Source organism: Sinocyclocheilus anshuiensis, unplaced genomic scaffold, assembly GCF_001515605.1.
Source record: "Sinocyclocheilus anshuiensis isolate Anshui unplaced genomic scaffold, SAMN03320099.WGS_v1.1 scaffold1114, whole genome shotgun sequence".
NCBI lineage: Eukaryota > Metazoa > Chordata > Actinopteri > Cypriniformes > Cyprinidae > Sinocyclocheilus > Sinocyclocheilus anshuiensis.
Window position 1 is genome coordinate 1,929,897 of NW_015540838.1, and position 19,822 is coordinate 1,949,718.

At 37.7% G+C, this 19,822-nt stretch overlaps 2 protein-coding genes and 1 pseudogene across 3 annotated transcripts in view; 2 read left to right on the plus strand and 1 right to left on the minus strand.

Moving 5' to 3' along the window:
- Positions 1-87, plus strand: part of LOC107687423 (protein polyglycylase TTLL10-like) — a 21,816-nt gene extending 21,729 nt beyond the window's left edge. For both annotated transcript variants that reach the window (XM_016484766.1, XM_016484767.1), the window contains one exon: positions 34-87. The gene's annotated coding sequence lies outside the window, so the exon portion shown is untranslated. The remainder of the gene's footprint in view (positions 1-33) is intronic.
- Positions 88-449: 362 nt separating this feature from the next.
- On the plus strand, positions 450-7,856 carry LOC107687424 (uncharacterized; annotated as a pseudogene).
- Positions 7,857-12,507: 4,651 nt separating this feature from the next.
- LOC107687425 (rho guanine nucleotide exchange factor 19-like) overlaps positions 12,508-19,822 on the minus strand; it is a 26,084-nt gene continuing 18,769 nt past the window's right edge. The window contains exons 3-16 of the mRNA XM_016484768.1: positions 18,214-18,735; positions 17,938-18,070; positions 17,766-17,845; positions 16,830-17,068; positions 16,578-16,738; positions 16,317-16,469; positions 16,072-16,201; positions 15,826-15,900; positions 15,663-15,752; positions 15,133-15,296; positions 14,818-14,976; positions 14,579-14,658; positions 12,992-13,096; positions 12,508-12,878 (exon numbers count right to left, since the gene is read on the minus strand). Coding sequence (XP_016340254.1) covers positions 12,721-12,878; positions 12,992-13,096; positions 14,579-14,658; positions 14,818-14,976; positions 15,133-15,296; positions 15,663-15,752; positions 15,826-15,900; positions 16,072-16,201; positions 16,317-16,469; positions 16,578-16,738; positions 16,830-17,068; positions 17,766-17,845; positions 17,938-18,070; positions 18,214-18,735 — 2,249 coding nt within the window. The 3' untranslated portion in view covers positions 12,508-12,720. The remainder of the gene's footprint in view (positions 12,879-12,991; positions 13,097-14,578; positions 14,659-14,817; positions 14,977-15,132; positions 15,297-15,662; positions 15,753-15,825; positions 15,901-16,071; positions 16,202-16,316; positions 16,470-16,577; positions 16,739-16,829; positions 17,069-17,765; positions 17,846-17,937; positions 18,071-18,213; positions 18,736-19,822) is intronic.

Below are 19,822 nucleotides of genomic sequence, written 5' to 3' on the forward strand. Positions count from 1 at the left end.
AGGCACCCGAGTTTTTTGTGTGTTGTGTTTCAGCCACAGGACCCTCCTTCTTCCTCCATCTGTGGCACATGCGACAAAACAAACACCAGATTAGACCTCTATACATGCTAACATGGTCCTCATTACCAGTAAACACATGTCTCTAATTCACCTGTGGCTTTTTTGTTGTGACTACTTTTTGCCTATTTTTGTGTGTTGACTTCATGAGGTGTAATCATCTTAAATGGGATTTGCTTTATTGATGCTGCTTGCGTCCCTCATGTGTAAAATCAAAGTCGAAAACAAACCGTTCAGTGCTTTCAAGCTCACTCACAAATGAAACTGAGTGAAGTGAGGAAGTTGTGTTGGCCGCTGCTGCGTCACCACTAATACCAACAGGAAGAAATACTGCAGTATTTGTGTGTAACTGCTGTGCTTGAAAGTTTCGTACACCACTCTTGATCCTCTTCAATTGTTCAACTTTGTCGGCTTCTGTCCAATGTCTTTTTTTTGTCTTTTACTGCAAGAAACTTAATTCAGGCTTCTGTGCATCTCATTCTTGAACCCTACTTATAATCCGGTGGGGTGTGGGGATTGTGGGGGTTAACAGATGGCCCTCAGTGTGTAGTTTAGAGGAGAAGCCATTGGAAAAGACGTGTTTGTGGAAAAGAAAGGTAAGGTGTAGACAAGCTATGGGATGCTGCAGTGTGACACAGAGGCATACAGGGACTGATGAAGTGGGTCCAGATGAGATCGAACTCCTGGAAATCAACAATGCAAGGTAAGAGTTTGAATGCTGTATGATTGTTTCTTTGCAAATGCAGATTAGTTGGAAACCAGGCTCTTGGGCAGCCGGAATATACTTAGTAGTGGAACTTCCTCTTTTTAGTGTGTTAGGTCATGTTTGATAACATTTCGAAAACCGCAAGAAAGAAAGAAATGAGTAGGTTAGTTGTTCATAATCATGTGGATGTTAAAATAGAAGCAGCTGTGCACTGGCATTGTCAATGTCTGTTGGATTTTTTTGTTGGATATATTTTAAAAGTAATGGTCTTTATAGTGAAAACCCATGTGACAGTTTCAGTTTCAGCCAAGCCATTTCTACCTGCCAATTCTTACATCAAACTGCTCTGCTTCAATTCTGTTCGTCTGAAATGTATCTGATGTAACTGTGAAACATCTTGAGTTTGAGTTGTTTTATACCACTCACAATGGTGGTGTTTACTGTGGATGGACAGCAGACGTGCAGCTACAGATCTCATTAGAGCCTCTCATTCACCAAATGAGGCAGAACTAATGCAACTAGTATAGCTAATTAAAGGAGCCAAGTGTGTTTGAGCAGTCTGGTGTCTTACTCCAAGCTGGAAGCCTCAATCCTCTCATTAGGTGACTGTAGGGATTAGAGTGGGAGTTAAACAGAGCTCATAAGCTTTATGTGGCCAAACTAGCAGAAAAACGGGGATCAGACAACGGCCAATCTGCGGAAATACACACGGGCTGTTAATATGCAGATACTGCATCAGGGGTGAAAACATTTGTCTGTTTAGAGTAATAATAAAGTTAAATCACTCATCATGTGGACAACGCTCTTGCAATATACCTGTTTTGTGGGTGTATTTTAAAGAGTCAGGCACAATGAGGGTCAGATGGAGGGTGTCTGCTTGTCATTCACCGCCCACAGTAAGCTGCTTATGTCTGGGCATTTCCCCAGCAAGCAGCATGGGTAAAGCAGCGGGAACAGAGGGTCTGGGGATGAAATAAGTGATATTTAGGGAACAAACCTCACACAAAGTGTTTGTTAAAGTACGATGATAAAGTAATAAAAACAATGGCTTCAGGCTGACTATAGGGTGATAACTTGTCATATGTGGTGTCCAAATGGAAATGGATGTAATGGTTTCCCAGACTAGATTTAGGATGATCTTCATGGTTTTACTAATGAAAAACTATACACACGCTAAAATATAGATAAGTGAGGCTGTTACATTAAGGAGATTTTTCTACCTGATCTGAACCTTAAAAATTACTTTTACTGGTATAACCCTGTCTTGATATTAGTAATATTAACTAATATTTTTACATTTTACCACATGAAGCAAATATGTCAAATTAATAATAAAATAAATGTAAATAAATAACGATAAATCATTGTTCCATGTTTTTTCCATGTTACATTTTTTTCTAGCAAGCTTAACCTTAAAGTGCCTTAGCATTCATGCAAAACAGTCAAACATGATTCTTGTATAGAACAGCCATGACCAAAACTCTGTCCCATTAAATCTATCACACAGCGCAGAGCACAACAATTTGCATTCCATTTCTTAAATCCTCATCTGTTAAAGTGATTTGACAGTGTTTAGCCATCTGCTGTTTTAGGATCTGGAGTCTTGCTGAAAGCAGGCTCCAGATTTCCACAAGGAATGGCACAGATGAAGGTCGTCATCGCTGTCCCTCTGTGAGGCACCTGAAGCAGAAGGTAAGCCAGTAAACAGGAAGTGGCAAAGGGCGTAGCTATGTTTCCACAAAAGACATTAACAAAGAGAAATAGAAAACAAAAGAAAGCATATGTATATGTACACAGTGGCCACACACACACACACACACACAAAACACATTTTGACACTTAAAAATCTAGGAATGTTTCTGAATTACATAAAATTATCAAACCTACTGGCAATTATTTGAAAGAAAATAGCACCATTGGTGTGCAGATGCCACTTGGTTTTATATTTTATATAATGCAGTAACATTCTGACAGGTTTGGCTTAAATGCATTAAAGTATCTAAACTTTTTGGGGCCACTGTGTTCACATACATCTACAGTAGATTAAACTCAATGTCTGCACTGAATAAGAGTTTTATCAACTTTATCTACATCTGTGTCTTGTGTAAGAACCCAGAACCTGTCTCTGTGACTGTGAAGGACACAACAAAACACAACAATTCACAAGTATGTCTTCATCAGCTTAGAGAATAAATGAACAATGATAATAATAATAAAAAATACAATCATCAATTGTGCATTTATCAACATTATATGCTCTTCATATACTGTAACATAAAGTAGAGTGATATTTTTTGTATTCCTGTTTGTCAGCTGGAGCTTTGGGGCTTGACAAAAAATGAACTCCATCATAGGCTATACACTCAACCTATCAGAGAATGGGAAGGACAGGCACCACACACCTATGGAGACATTATCCACTCATCTTCGGTGTATTTACACAGTGGATACACAAAGGTAACAATTCAGCTAAATTGCTTCATACACCGTTCATGTGCCAAACTGACACAAACTGCTGAAAAAGATCCCTCTTGATTTTACTCAATGTTTGGAGTCAAATTGTTATTTTTAATGCATATGTCCAACTTATTGAGTAACTGTAATTTGTATTCATTATGATTCCTGTCTGCAGGCTATGAGTGAAAGATATCTGGTTTTATTTTCCTTCCATTTGTTAATCCTCGCTTTGGACAGCTCTAATCATGATTTTATTTATGAGGTAAGACTCTTATAAGTATTAGCAAATATTTAATGGCATGAGCTTCACTCTAAACTGTCATCTGTGTTTCATCACAGGGCATTCTTCCTCTCTCAGCCATTGAGGTGCGTCTGATCCCACAGCAGGACCATAGTTCTCCAGATATGTTTGAGATTAGCGGTAAGAGCCCCTTAAAAAAATATTCCCAAATATGAAAATTTTGAGGTCACAGAATTTTGTGATTATAGTTCACCTAGATTTATGACACTCTAGGCCCTATGGTGGACTCAAAGATCTTCCTTTGTGCTACTGCTGCTGAAACAAAAACCTGGATGGAGAATATCGAGGACAGGAGATACAAATCCCTAAGGCAACAGCTGAGCCCGTCCCATAGCGCGCTCTCATACCTGGTAGATCTTATTCAGTCTTGTAACTGAAATAGATATCCTATATAGAACGCATAAAACATTGACAAAGTAAAATAAATTAACAAACAAACAAGCATTAGTTATTTTTGCCCAAAGAAGGATCTTTATTATTGCTTATACATATTATTTTCACTGTTCCAGGTGCCATGTAATGAAAACTGGAAAAGGGAGGAGCTTAAAAGGTACTTACTGCGGTCTCCCATCTTGCAATGGGAGGGGAAGCCCATTCAGCACATGGGCCATCCAAGATACATTTCACTGGTGCACATCAGCAACATATACACACAGGTAAGAGTATAGACCAGGGCTGTCCAAACTCGGTCCTGGAGGGCCGGTGTCCTAGACTATAAATAGAGAGTTGTGTTCATGTAATTCATGATGGTAACGGACCTCTTTCAAACAACAGGACCGGCGTTTGCAGGAACCTCAGGAGCATTTGCTTGTGCTCTTCCCATGTGACCTCCTCATTCTGTCTCTCGACTGTCATCATGTACATGTGAAATACGAGGTAAGCTGATTTTGGTGACTAAACAATGAGCTCTGCAGAACACTGCATTGTCAGCAGTATGTCTGCTACTGTGAACCATTAAAATTAATTTGGCAGCCTCAAATGGTGAACCCTATTTGATTGAAAAGTTAGCTTTGTTAAAAAGTCACTGACAAAGTGCTGACACTGAGAGTTGGTAATGTTCATTTATCAAGTGCATTTTAAGACATCTTCATGAAAGACCTTCTGGCCAGAATCCTTATTATTTGACCTTAATTTGAATGAAATTAAACTAAATTTTAATTCAAAATATAATACTATTCACATGTTTATACAGCATGACAGCACTAAATGAGTTGTATCGTTTTATACTAAAGGGTCGTCTGCCACTTAAGAGCATTAAAGCCATGGAAAGATCTGCACTACCTGCAGACTGGAGTTTGAACTCACGGGTAAGTATCTTTCTGAACAGGTGTATTACTTATATTATTCCTTATATAATTCCAAAACAACCCTCGTTAAAAAGAAGTGTGCTTAATTGTATTAAATGTGCACGTGTAATATACCTCAAATCTTAAAAGTAGCCTATTTTTTTTTTTTTTAACTGTACTTGAAGATAATATAATTTCATAACACACAGTCAAATTAAACATTTACCTTTAAAGTATATTTTAAATAATTATGTTTTGTACTGTTTTGTCCTGCTTTAAAGATGTTTGATGTGATGACTAACTAACATTCGGCAGTAACCATATTTCGGAGGCAATGGAATTATGAAGTTTCATAAAAAGACGTTTCATCACCAAAAAAGCACTTCAGCTAATTGCATTTAATAAAAAATTAAACTATAATACATTTTCATTTAATTGCATTTAACATGTCCACTTTTATTGCATTAAGTGTCCAAAAACATTATGCAGTTTGCACTTATATTTGTGGTTACACTTTATTTTGATAGTCCACTTTAGACATTCTACTAACTGTAAGTAACTTTGCAACTACATGTCAACTAACTCTCATTAGAGTGTTTGTAGGCTGTTAGGTTAGGGTTAGTAGAATAAGTTGTCGTGCTTGCAAAGTTACTTATAGTCAGTAGAACGTCTGTTGAGCGACCATCAAAATAAAGTGTTAACAGTTATTAAGCAAACAGTCTACGAATACTCCAATGACTGCTAGTTGACGTAGTTATTTATAGGTAGTTGAATGTCTAAAGTGAACTATCAAAATAAAGTGTTACCTCTGTTTGGGCCAGCACATATAGCTATATATACTGTCACACTGTGCTAGCGTTCTTACACAACACACTGCACTTCAGTGGAGGATGTGGTAATGGTCTTTACTTTCTTTAGGCACGTATCTGTGCTATGTTTATCTGTCATATACCAGTCATTTCATTATATGAATTGCCATGAGAATCCAAGAAATAACTCTCGCATAACACCAAACCATTGGTCTTACTCATTAGTTTGTTGGAGGTATATTAGGATATACTATATATTATGATATATTGATCTTTTATATATCCCAAGAAAGCCAAAGTTGGATACATTTCATATTTTGAGATGAGTCAGAAATCAAGTGATCTGTGGTAGTCATAGATGCTTGTGACTCAGCTTCAGAATATAGCCATGTGATAAGCACACTTAGACTGGCTTCTTAGTGTGTTCCTCTTCTCACTTGAATTTTGTTGAAACTGTTAAAGAGGCAATTCATTTGAAATGGCATCAAGTTATAGACATATCTTTAAATGCCCTTTTTAAATAAAAAATATGCGAACTATGATTCATGTCGCTTCATAGCTTCTTCTGTGCACCTTTCTGACAGATTTCAAGCCATATACAGTACCAACTTCACGCAACGTCGGGTGTGTTTTCTAAACCGTTGTAATCTTTATGCTGATCTGGAGTGATGTATTTTCCAGGTGAACTGATGGAGCCTTTGCTTGTCTCCTGTACATACCCTGAGGACTATCAAAGCTGGATCTTCCAGTTACAACAGGCAAGACTGCAGTTGTTGTATTTTAGCTAATGATCATTATAGCAAAACAAATAACTTCGGTGTTTACAAGATGTAAATAGTCATGCATCCTAAACATACTGATACAATACATTTAAAGATTTTTTTTCTCCATCTGCCACAGCCTAAAGTGGCAGATTCATTGCCACATCATACCCCTCCACCTCTTATACCGAAGAAGCGCAGAAGCTGAGGATGATGTGACGGATGGAAATTAAAATGGCTGTGAACTCCATATATTGTGCCCAATGAAAGCTGCTGATTCCAAATGAACATTTTACTGTTGCATTTTCTTCTTCTTCTTCAAAGACATCAAACAACGTTCAAGTGATTCATGAATAATTTGTAATGACTTAGTTTCAGACAATGGGACAGAACAGCTAGAAGATGGCATCCACAGAACAAAGTTTTTTTTTAATTCATTGTTAAATCGTTTAATTGCGTTCCATGACAGATTTCAAGATAGATCGTTTTGTTACTACCGAAGACAACCAGGTAAGCACTGTGAGAACTGTTGGTGGACTAAAGTAAGGAATAGTGGCTTGGTTACAGCCATACTCAATGTCTGTCAACCTCTTACCCTGTTTGGTCAGCCAACAGGACGAGACTTAAAATATTGACAACCTTCTGGTATCTGTGTAAATTTCACAAAACATGCTGCATATATGTAAACATCTCTTGAAAACAAAAGATGAGAATTGTCAGAACAAGCCATTCGCATGAATTAAGACCTAGGAGAGCATTTTGTGGATGGCCCGCACAAACAGATGAAGAAAACTATATGCTTTGTTTACTAGACTTACAGATTTATATGCGAATACTCGAATGTCTCCATCTTCCTCAAGATATATGGTTTATACACCACGACTATCATAGTATGATGAGAGAGTTGAAAAATAGTTCAATAGAATGGGTTATCAACCCTGAGATATATTATTTGTCAAGCCAAGTGAGTGTTGTTACTTTGGCCTGGGAGACTCTCTGTGTAGTTGCAGGTTACAGTCAGCAGAGGGCAGTGGTGTTAAGTGTATTTACAAACGGACAAGAAGGGAGAGAAAAGGATACAAAATATAAAAACCATTAAAAGGGCATCATAGCACATGACATGCATCCCAGCAGGGTACAATAGAGATGTAAATCATTGTGTCTGTTCTCCTTGTTAAGGATTCTGTATTTTTCTGGCAACTTGTGGTGTTTGATATTATTCAGTATTAGAAGGTAAGGAAAGAATAAAATATACCTGCATGTAGCAATTACTTGGCAACAGTAAACCCTTTCGTCTATAAGCACTCAGTGAGATGCGGAGGTACAACTTCAGGATCACCCCAGGCAGGACTTGAACTTTCAACCTTCTGACTATCAGCCAAAATTTGTACCCACCCCGGACACATCTTTGGTGTGTTGCCAGAAAGACATACTGACGTACTGCTGTTGTAATTCAAAAAGACAGATTCAAATGAAAAATGGTGGACATGCAATATGCCAGACCCTGGAAATATGGTTATCATGCAAAGAATTTAAAGATAGCAGAGTTATGAATTTAGGCCTTTTATGATCAGCTCTAAAGTAGGTGTCCTTAGGACACGGTAGCAGTGCAAATTATAACATTTCATTTCGATACACAGATACTTTGAGAAGATTCAGCCTTATTTTCTTTTAGCCACTGGCACTGATAGTGTGTTATTGCTAAAAATGTCCCTTAAGATGCAAAAATCCATTCAATAACTTTCGTGTTGTTTTGTCTGAAGATCATACAGAGACTTTGCTGAAGACTGGACATTGGACTCATCAGAGTAGCAGTGGGAAAAAAAAGACTACTGCTCTGCCTTTGCACTTTTCCATATTTTTTTTTTAGGAAATGCTGATTTCCAGGCAAGATGGCCTGAGGAATATTTATTTGCCATTTTAACATCTGCCAGTAAAAAAGCACTCACAAGGCGTTTGGCTGCTTCCTGGGCCCCCCACAATACAAGAGTGGATGAATTTAGTAAATTATATTTATGTTATGGAAAAGATTACTTTTTCCCTTCGTCTTCAGAAAAATATGTTCATTAAACTCCGGACTAAGTGGGTTGAATATGACAGACTCTGTGGAGGTATAAAAAAATGACCCTTCCCTCCTGAATGAAAAATGTAATTGTAATCTCCCTTGCACACCTTTTCCCTACTACACATCGGAAACTAGTAGTTTTTTTTTCTTTTTTGATCTTCAGTTTCACTCAAAGGTATGTCACAATATGGAAGAAAAGTTGTTACTACTTCTGTTTCAATTGCTAAAAAAGCTAGATAGATACAGTAGCTAATAATTGCTGCAAGCCTGTAGCAGAAGTAACTAACCTGCACGAGTGCATTTTGCTACTTTGCTACTACAATTTTAAGTACAGTGCATTATATAAAATTGATACGAAATGTTTCACTGTGATAAATAGCTTTAATTAGAAATGCATTCCTGGGCCTCTGCAGCCCGTCTCTTATCTGTCTCTAACTGCAGCTCCTTTTCAGCAGTCTTTCACCTCTGATTTACAGCAGTTGGAAACCATTCAAGGTTCTTAGAACAGCTGTAACAAAGAAACTATTCTATTTACCTGCTACCCAGCTGCTTTATTGCTCCATGGGATATGAGGTGAGCCTGGAATGAAACATGTTTATGAGGCATGCTTTGTTGTAGCTGTGTGCATACGTGGCTGGGAATCCTGGTTACAGTAAGGTTAACTTTACACACCCTGAAAGCTCAACTTTTTTTTGTATTGGTCTCAGACAGACATGTGAGACACTTTCAGCTAGAATATATGCATTTATTTATTTATTTACAAAGTCACCATTAAGGATTATATTTCAAATGTGATTTAACATGCTCAGGATATCAGTACTCCACACAGAAACTGCCCAAAAAAACTGCTTCGCCAAAACAACAAATACACAAACATCAGTATCACTGACATAAATAATGGTCATAATTTGAAAGAACACTTCCTGTTATTATGCCAGCACTATTAAGTAAATGATTATCTACAGAAGACTAGTGGCATAAACTAATATTTACGTTGCAACAGCAACTCAAACAGTTCCAAATCTGGGTCCAATTTTTCACTAGTAAAAGCGAGCATTGAGCTTTACTGTGTGACTGTTCAGTGAATCTGCTAACGACAAGACATCTCACTTTATTTAGACATCTCACTTTAAGTCCTCATAAAAACACTTGAGAGTGAAACACTTGAGCTGCTATGCCACCTAAAACTAAGCCATTTAAATTGGATCTTGTTATTTTGCTAAACATTTTAACAGCTGACATATCCAAATTTCATCCACCCACATAGTGAGCCTGCATGGGACCGCTGTATTTTGAGTAGTGTGCGTCTGTGGACTGTCAAAAAGCGCAGCACCATATGCTACATGCAGTAACAACACATGCATTTCTTTGCAAGCGAGCAGTAGAAAAGAACCAAGGTAATACCGCTTGAAGAGCTACCGATACTTAAAACCTGAAGTGCAAAACTGATTAAGGAGGACTAGTAGCATCAAATAAAGAGGAAATCAATAATTCATTAAAATTAAAATAGATACACTGCTGTTCAAAAGTTTGGGATCAGTAAGATTTTGAATGTGTTTTAAAGAAGTCTCTTCTGTTCATCAAGGCTGCAGTTATTTCACCAAAAATACAGAAAAACAGTAATATTGTAAATTATTATTAACATTTAAAATAATGGTTTTCTATTTTAAAGGGGTCATGCTATATGCACATTTACAAGTTGTTTGAACTGAAATGTGTGTTGGCAGTGTGTGTACACAACCACCCTATAATGATAAAAATCCACCCAGTGTTTTTTTTTTTTTTTAATCTGGTTAAATGTTTTCCCCTTTCTCAAATCGAGCCGATCTCAGATGCCTGTCTGTGTGACGTCACAAAGACAGGCCCCTCCCACGATAGTTTGATTGACAGTAGCGTTTCAGCACAGACTGGACTGGTGTCTTACCTTAGACCCGCTCTGAGTGAGCTGTCATCAGTCCGCCATTGTTTCACCGCTGGAGCAGATGTAGACAAGAATGACTCCTAAGCGATTGAGGTGTTCTATTGTTGGATGTAATAATGAACATAGCAGTCATCATTTACTCCCGACATCTGAGCCGCTGAACTAGCAGTGGATTACATTGTTTCTGAAGGGAATGCGCCCCCGCTGGTCTCTCTGAGAGCAGCTCGGAAGAGAGGGGCGGGGTCAGCAGAGCTCATTAACATTTAAAGGAAAATGCTACAAAACATCATAATAATGTTAATAATGTAGTTTGTGTAAACAGCATGCTTGCTTTTTTATTTCAGATGTGAGAATAACAGTGTAAAAGAACCTGTTGCAAAGAGAGCCAAAGCAAAGCAGCCCACTTGGTCATGGAAACCAGAGACTGACGTTGACATGTTCCACAGGCTCTGAGATTCCTGCCTGCACAAGAACCTGGACCACAGCTAAGACCATGTGATGCACACACTCCCATGAGTTATTTTATGTGATAGTTATATGTATTCTAAATAAACTACAAACAAAAAATATATAAATTTCTTTTTTCCTCACATTCTTTCTTGTAGCAATTCCCTCAGTCACACACCTGACAGCTCATTATGCAGCTCATTATGCAGGCCTTTGTCTTCTCAGGTGTGAATCACAGCATTATGCATGATCATTTATGCCTCCTCGCATATACCTTTTCTACACAAAAAGTGTCTTAGAAAATTTAAATCAATATATTGTTTTCTGTGAATGAGTAAGATGATTTTCACATAATTTTGAAGCAAAAACTCTAGACTTCAAGATCCAGTTCTCAAAAGTCTTGTGATCAAATGTTCTGTATGTGTTTTATGACCTTATTTCAGTGACTTTAAAATTTAAAAAAAAAGTAGTTTTTCACTAAGCACGCATAAACGTTGTTTTCTCAAAAACACAATCACATAAATACATGCTGCTCACATATTATTTTAGCCCAGTTTGTGCTGATTACAGTGTTATTAAACTTTAGACATTCAAATGTTTGTAAGCAACTGAAAAAAGCACAAATGTCAGGGCATGTCAAAACTTTTCCAGGCCCCAAAACACCCTCGGACCCCAGAGGGTTAAGACCCTAAAGAATCATATAAACTTGTGGGAAATGGACATCCTATGACCCCTTTAATATACTTTAAAATTTCTGTGATGCAAAGCTGAATTTTCATCATCATTACTCCAGTCTTCAATGTCATGATCTTTCAGAAACCATCCCAATATGCTGATTTATTATCAATGTTGGAAACAGTTGTTGTTTTTTGGAACCTGTGATACTCTTTTCAGGATTCTTTGATGAATAATGTTAAAAAGAACAACATTTATTTAAAATCCTTTCCAAAAATGTCTTTATTATCACTTTTTATCAATTTAACATCCTTGCTGAATAAAAGCATTAATTTCTTTCAAAAAAAAAAGAAAAGAAAAGAAAAATAATACCATTGAAAACTTTTGAATGGTAGTGTATATTGTAACAAACGATTTCTATTTTGAATAAATGCTGTTCCTTTTTAACTTTTTATTCATCAAAGAATCCTGAAAAAAGTATCACAGGTTCCAAAAAAAACCATTAAGCAGCAAAACTGTAATAAATCAGCATTTAAGAATGATTTCTGAAGGATCACGTGACACTGAAGACTGGAGTAATGATGCTGATGAACATTCAGCTTTGCATCACAGGAATAAATTACATTTTAAAGTATATTAAAATAGAAAACCATTATTTTAAATTGCAATAATATTTCACAATATTACTGTTTTTTCTGTATTTCTGATCAAATAAATGCAGCCTTGATGAGCAGAAGAGACTTCTTTAAAAAACCATTACAAATCTTACTAATTTTTACTAACACTTTTGAACGGCAGTGTATGTAAAACCATTTTTTCATTTGTCAAGGAAACAATAATGTCAATGAATGTCAAAATTCATTTGTAAAATTTAAATGCATCATGTTATTTTATCTTAATATTCAAACATTATTGTAATAATTAATTTACTATTTTGAAATATATTTGTAAAACTTTGCAAAGTGATTTATATGCATTTTTTTTTTATTCAATGCATTAATTTAATTTTTTTTATGTGGCACCTCTAGTCCTCCATAGATGCGATGCATAGTTTTATTCATCCTATCTGCAATAAATTTTAGATTTTTACAGCATACCTTACTACAGCTAAAATGTTAGCCATGGAAATCTGAAATATTCACACAAATTTGCAGTGACTCACAAATTTTCTCTGGTTTGGTAAACCAGATGATACAACAAGCTTTAGGTAAAACAATGTCCCATACTTCAAGGTCTCAGAGAGTCTCTCCCTCTAATTTTTGTGAGACACATTTAATGCGAATGTTTTCACGGAGGTTTCGCAAACGAGCACTGCGGCTTGTGATCTCCTCCACGTACGTTTTGGGGAACCAGCCCCTCTCTCCATCCGACAACCGGATCCCCTCTACCCACCCTGAGAATTGAAAACATAAATGGTCATTTATCTCTACTTTGCAGTCCTTCAGCTTCTCTTCTTCAAAGGGAATAATGGAGTGTAGCCAGAGGAAGGGAAATGATTTTCCTTACCATCACTTGTAATTGTTACAGCTTGAAGGATGTCTGCCTTCTCCAGCGTTAACTCATCATGCTCCTGAGACTGGTAGCTCTTTATGCACTGGACTTGAGATAGATCTGTACAGACAAATGCAGACATTAAGTTTTTCAGATTTTCTATGAAAACATAAGTCTTAGCATCACAAGGCAGACTGTACACAAAACGTTAGGGGTAATAATGAGAACTGATGATCAATCTTTTGTTGTTTAAACCTGCATGCTATGCTGTGGAACACAAAATTCACTTTTTTTAAAAATGGTATGTTCCATCTAAAGACGCTTCAAAATATGTTTTTGTTCAACAGAAGAAATATGGTAATAGAGGTGTAGCAAATTAGCTCAAAAGGGAAATGTATATAAATAATTACAGTTAATTATGATTAATTACAATTATTTATATCAACTGCCAGTAGTAACTGTAGTGGTGCAGACTTAAGGGTTGCAGAAGCGTTCTAGCTCACATCTTCATGTTCTCAGAATCGAACAGAACCGCAGACTGACTGGGGCGGGTCATTGATGTGAGAGCTTTATCTCCTATTGAGCTTACACCTCCGGGAGGTCACAGAGCCAATGGTGGCTTTCACTTTTGGAGGGAAAATTTATGACTCTTTGTCTTAGAGCATGGTATTTTGCATATGTAATTTGATTGGGTGTTAATGCAAAAACTACTAAAGATTCGTAGAACACTAATATATTGCCTATGTACCAACATATAATATATACTCTCGTTTAGATCATCAGAAGACAAATTCAAAGAGACAAAACATGGTATCGGTGGGGTTATATTAACTAGTGATCTATCATAACACACACACACAAAACAGTATACCATTCAAAAGACAATATACAACAACAGTAATGGTATACATAATGTCCCGAGGAGATGTGTGTTCATTCACAGAAAGGTTTTTCTATGAATTAATTAGAGAAGAGTCCATTTTTATGGGCATTGTGTGTCTTTCCTAAGGGTAAATGAATTGAGAGTTGCTCTGCCCGCATTCCTTTAAGCAAATAAAACCAGGGTTATCAGCATTGGTTGCCATGGAACCAGAGGCCTGCTCATAGTTGGATTGTTGACTGAGGGGTGTTAAAGAGTATTTGTTAAATATAACTAAAACAAATTGTGTGTCTGATTGGTCCAGACGCTACAGAGGTTTGGAAAGACACAAGAGTGAGTAAGTAATGAGACAATTTCCATTTTTGGGTGAACTATTCCTTTTAGAGTTTTATTTGAGGCACTTAGTTCACAAGTAAACAGAATAGTCTTGAGCAGAACTGTGTATTCCACTATGTTTTCAATGTTATGTCAGTGAAATAACTGATGACTTTGTATGTCAGGCAGAACAGTCCAAACTGCTTAGTTTAACATAGCCAAACTTTTGACTTTCATCATAAAGTATCTGGACTATCTGGTACACGCTGCAGCTTAACTTGGCGATTATCCACCTAATGCTACCAGCCACAATTCACTTTTTACATACCATTTAAATAGCAGCTTTGAGTTTAAAATGTAGTTAAATCTGAAATGCATGACAAGAGTGAGACAAAGAATTTACATACCATCATTTTCATTGGTCTGCGCAATAGCTGTCTTTGAATCGGAGGGAAACATAGCTGTTATCCACCTCTGTTTGCTGCTCCTACATATAAAACAGAATGTTCTTGACGTAGTTTTAAACTTAGTTTTATGCATCCTGTGAGTACATATTTTCAATATGTTAATGTGTGGCTTGTTATTTTCAAGGAAAATTATTTTCATTTTGGATGTTAATATTTTCGAATGATGTGAATGTCCTCACTCTGTGGGTGACTTGAGCAGGATCTGGTGTTTTAGCTGTTGTCCCTCACATAACTGCAGATAGAAGATGAAGCCTGAGATTCCCTGAAGTTTCTGGCTTAGATCTTTCACCTTGAGGTCTTCAATCTTTGCATGTACAAACACCATGAACTTCCACGTGCTGTAGAGAAGGCACAGGTTTTGTAGCAGACTTATTATCATTTACACAAGGTTTTAAACTGGGTTTGTTTCAGAATCCAGATATTACACTGGACATTAAAGGACACATTTGCTTGTTTTCTCTTTTTCTTTTTTCTCTCTTTCCCATTAGACTTACTCCTTCCTTCTGGACAACAGAAGACAGTCATTAAACAGGTGAAGGTACACAGGCCGAGTGGTAAGTTTAAACTTAGACCCAGAAATATTCAAGTTCTGTGTGTCCACTTCTAGCAGTTCACCATGTTTGACCAGCCAGCGAGACTGAGAGATGAGAGGAAAAATCTAAAATGAAACAAAAAAAAACACAAACTGACAAGCCAGTAATATGAAAACATGATGCCAGAAGTGTCATGCTCAATCAAACTGATTGAATGCAACTTCTAAAACCAATTATTTATTTTGTACTGTATACTTGATAATTATTGTAAGTAAAGTCTTTGATTAAATTTAAATGCAACTTTCAGTTAATAAAACTTTACTTTTGGAAAGAACAAAGTAGTCCAAAAAAAAATTTGTGAATGGCACAAAATGAGCCAGGGCTGCCACTGGCACCTCAATAATAAAAATAAAAAAATTGGTTTCAGATGCCCCTGCATGATATATAATACATATCTAATTAAACATTAAAATGAATGTCCAATGTTATACCTTGCCCTCAAAGTGAATTTTCTTGTTTAGATGAATTAGTTCTTCCATCCTCTTCATGGACTGCACACTGGAGTTACATTCCTTTATAATCTAGTGAAACAGAGCAGATTTAGTTTTAATTTTCATATTTTTCTAAAACCTGGTCCTCTCTTACTTTACTCACCTTTTTAAGCTCATTAAGTGCTTTGGTGGCAGTGTCCTCATCTCGTGATACAGGCGTTGTTCTCTTTAGGATATTCTATAATGGACACAGTTCATTACCACAAGATAATTTAATTTAATTTAATTTTGTAAGCCTTGTTCTAAAGCTTGATGATAATTTTCAACTTTTAAGATAGCTTCGGAAAATAGAAAAAATGGAATCTGTGCCCTCTATCACTGTCACTTTTAGAAGAGCATGGTGGAATACCTCCACTAGCATTTTGAGGCGTGTGATCCTTTGAAAAGGAAGGATAAGGAATGATGTAAGAGGCAGCCTCTGGCATACTGGGTCCTCTTCCAGGCGGGCAAGGATTCCAGGGAAACGGGGATTCTCTTGCCTAACAACACACAATAAAGCAAACGAATAAACCTCTTTAATGGCAATAATGCAATATGCAACACACACATTGTTATGCTTGTTAGATAACTGTTTTACGGTAAAAGACTGTTTACAGTAGCCGCTGATAGGTCTGTTCCTGATAGGCTTGATTGGTGACATAAGGCAGATAAACCCGCCGCAGTGCAAGACAGTGGTCAAGGACAATGTCACACACATCAAAACGCAGAATGTCCCCTTCTAACCTATGCTCCAAATCTTGAAGAAATCTGTGGACATGAGGAGAATTGAATGGGAGAGAGAAAAAAAACAGGGATAGTTTACGTCTCTGATGAAGGCTAACTCCTTCAAAAACAGCAAAAATTTTCATTATTCACCTCTCACTGACTTCTTTCACATCAGGCAGTTTAGAGAAAAGCCACTGCCTCTCCTGTGTCCCAAGACACTCACACAGCTCAGGAGACATCATAAAATGGTCAACTACAATAGACAAGCTGCGTATGTATGAGGCCTCTGACGTCACCAACTCAAACTTGGCCTGAAATGAGAAAACATTTGCTTTTTTCTCAGCAAAATGTGCTGGTTGATTTAAAAAAAAAAAAAAACAGACTTTCTGAATATGGAGTCACCTCCTGCAGTTTACGCTCTTCATTGCTGAAGTTGTCAAGTTGTCCACTGGACCGAACATCAGGAATATCCTGCCAAAGGGAAAAGGCGGAGCCTTGAGATGAGCGGAATGAACTGGATGGGGACAGGTTGCAAGAGGACACAGAGTCTCCTCTTTCTTCATCGGTTCCTGGCTCCGCCCCCTGCTGCCTCTTTATCTCTCTGTTAATAGCAACATCACTGTATTCCTGATACAAAATCACTGAGAGAGAGAGGAAGAGAAAACTGGTAAATAATACTATACTATCTATCTATGTATATATATATATATATATATATATATATAAAATTCCAGATTTGTTGTTTATTGGACTTACAGTTCGGCAAGAAGCGTGATAGGCGTTTAGAGCTACTGGGAGGACTGTCTCCATCCTCATCAATGGAAACCTTTCTCATACTGTGAAAGAACGGTAGAAATGTTAAATGTTAAAACACAACGTGTTATATTCTACTCACTGCTTTTGATCTTTAGCTGAGTTTTAGAGCCACCTTTGCTTGGTACTTCTCCTTTGCTGTGGCAGATTACAGTCAGCAGAGGGCAGAGGTGGTGCAGACCCCACCGGACTATGTGGTGCACTGTCACCTGATCCCCCTGCCCTCTGCTGACTGTAATCTGCCACAGCAAAAGAGGAGTTCCAAGCAACGGTGGCTCTAAAACTCAGCTAGAGAACAGAAGTAGTGAGAAGAATATAATACATTCTGTTTTAACATTTAACATTTGTACCGTTTTTTCACAGTATGAGAAAGGTTTCCATTGATGAGGATGGAGACAGTCCTCCCAGTAGCTCTAAACGCCTATCACGCTTCTTGCCGAACTGTAAGTCCAATAAACAACAAATCTGGAATTTTATATATATATATATATATAAAATTCCAGATTTGTTGTTTATTGGACTTACAGTTCGGCAAGAAGCGTGATAGGCGTTTAGAGCTACTGGGAGGACTGTCTCCATCCTCATCAATGGAAACCTTTCTCATACTGTGAAAAAACGGTACAAATGTTAAATGTTAAAACAGAATGTATTATATTCTTCTCACTACTTCTGTTCTCTAGCTGAGTTTTAGAGCCACCGTTGCTTGGAACTCCTCTTTTGCTGTGGCAGATTACAGTCAGCAGAGGGCAGAGGTGGTGCAGACCCCACTGGACTATGTGGTGCACTGTCACCTGATCCCCCTGAGAAGCGATGTCTGGAGTTGGGTTTGTCTACAAACAGACAAGGGAGGGAGAAGGTATACAAAAGGAATAGAGCTGAAAATATAACACTGAAGTGTGATCATGACATCACAGCACAAGACTTTCACAATAAAGCCTTTCATTAGTCAAATCAGTCCTGATGAGTCACTTACAGTCTGAGCTGAGGTTTCCAGACAGGTGGCGGTCCCGGGAGGCCACACGAGCAGAAAGAGACTTGCCCAGCTTAAGGGTAAAAGAGTTTTTCCTCTGGGAGAGTTGTAGACGAGAGATGAGCTCAGAGGCAGAGAAGCGCCGGCGCTCGTCTGCTGAGCGAGAACGGGACAGAGGCAGTGAGGTCCCACCGTTAAGGGCAGGGCCTTCCAGAGAACCACAGTCCTCCAAGCCCAACCTCTGCCTCCCCCCATCATTTACGCCCCCCTCCGATCTGGCATCCTCCTGAGGGGGGTCTAAGAAAGGTTTTGGAGGCATTGGTATGGTAAGAAGAGAGAGGTCCTCATCTACCCCTGGGAGAGAGCTGGAACTATGGGATGTGGGTATGGTAGAACCCACCATACCAAGGCCTCCTTCTACGAATGATTCGAAGGATGTTGGAAGCAGGTAATCACACTCCACACCTGGGCTGCTAAGAGACTCATCACTCAGAGTGTCTGGAGAGTACACCCTCATCTTTCGCCCTATTAACGACAAGGCATATTATTGAGTGGAACTATCCACTTGTACATTCATCTCTAGTTTTAACAGACACAATCACTTTAGCACAGTAGTACAAACTTTAGCCGTGTTGCTGGAGGCCTGTCAGCAGCACAGATTTTGGACATCTACCTTATCATACACACTTGATTCAACTCATCAACCTGTTAGTAGAGATTCCCACATCCAAAATGTGTACTGTGTTTAGGAGCCTCCAGGAACAGGCTTGGGCACCACTGTCACAGTGTGTTAAAACATCTGAAAGAACCTTAGCATGCTAATTAAGGATTGCACTAAGCAGAATCATCTATCAGAAAGCTCTTGCACAGTTTAAAGAGTGGTGAAAGTAACCCTGCATTGTGACTAGACTTGTGCAGGTATTCGGTAATGCGATATATCAAGGTAATGAATATGCACGATATTGTTATCGTGGGCACTTCTAAATACCGTGAATAATTATATATTACAAATTATTTAGAATTTTGAATGCATTTTAAGAATACTTTTCCCATAAACTGGTCAAAATGCACAACACCGCTGTATGCTGCAAAGACACCTGCGCACTCTGATGTAAATAAGCGCGGACGAGAAGCACATGGCGGAACATGTGAGAGACGCTCTGGATGAAAGCGCACTTTCACTCTCTGACAGCAGATGGCGCTAAACTGCTGAAATAATAATAATAATAATAATAATAATAATTCATTTAAATGCAGCTGTTACCCCGGAAACCCTGTAAACAAAGCAGCTGCACTACTTTCTGTTTCTGAATCATGCTTAAATGATTTAAACAGCCATTCAGATTTGTGTAATTGCTATGATGTTCATCACAGCACCAAATACTTAAATATTTAGACTTAATAGGCTATTTATTTTCAAACTTTCTTTACATTTTAATCTGGACTACAACATGCCCTAGATATTGTTTGAAAGTGTTTTGATTCTTCATTGTTCAGTCACACTTTACATTAGGGCTTCATTAGTTAACATAAACTGCCAATGAAAAAATCTTCTGAACATTCATTAATCTTAGGTATTCCAATATTTAATAACACGTTGTTAAAATCGAAA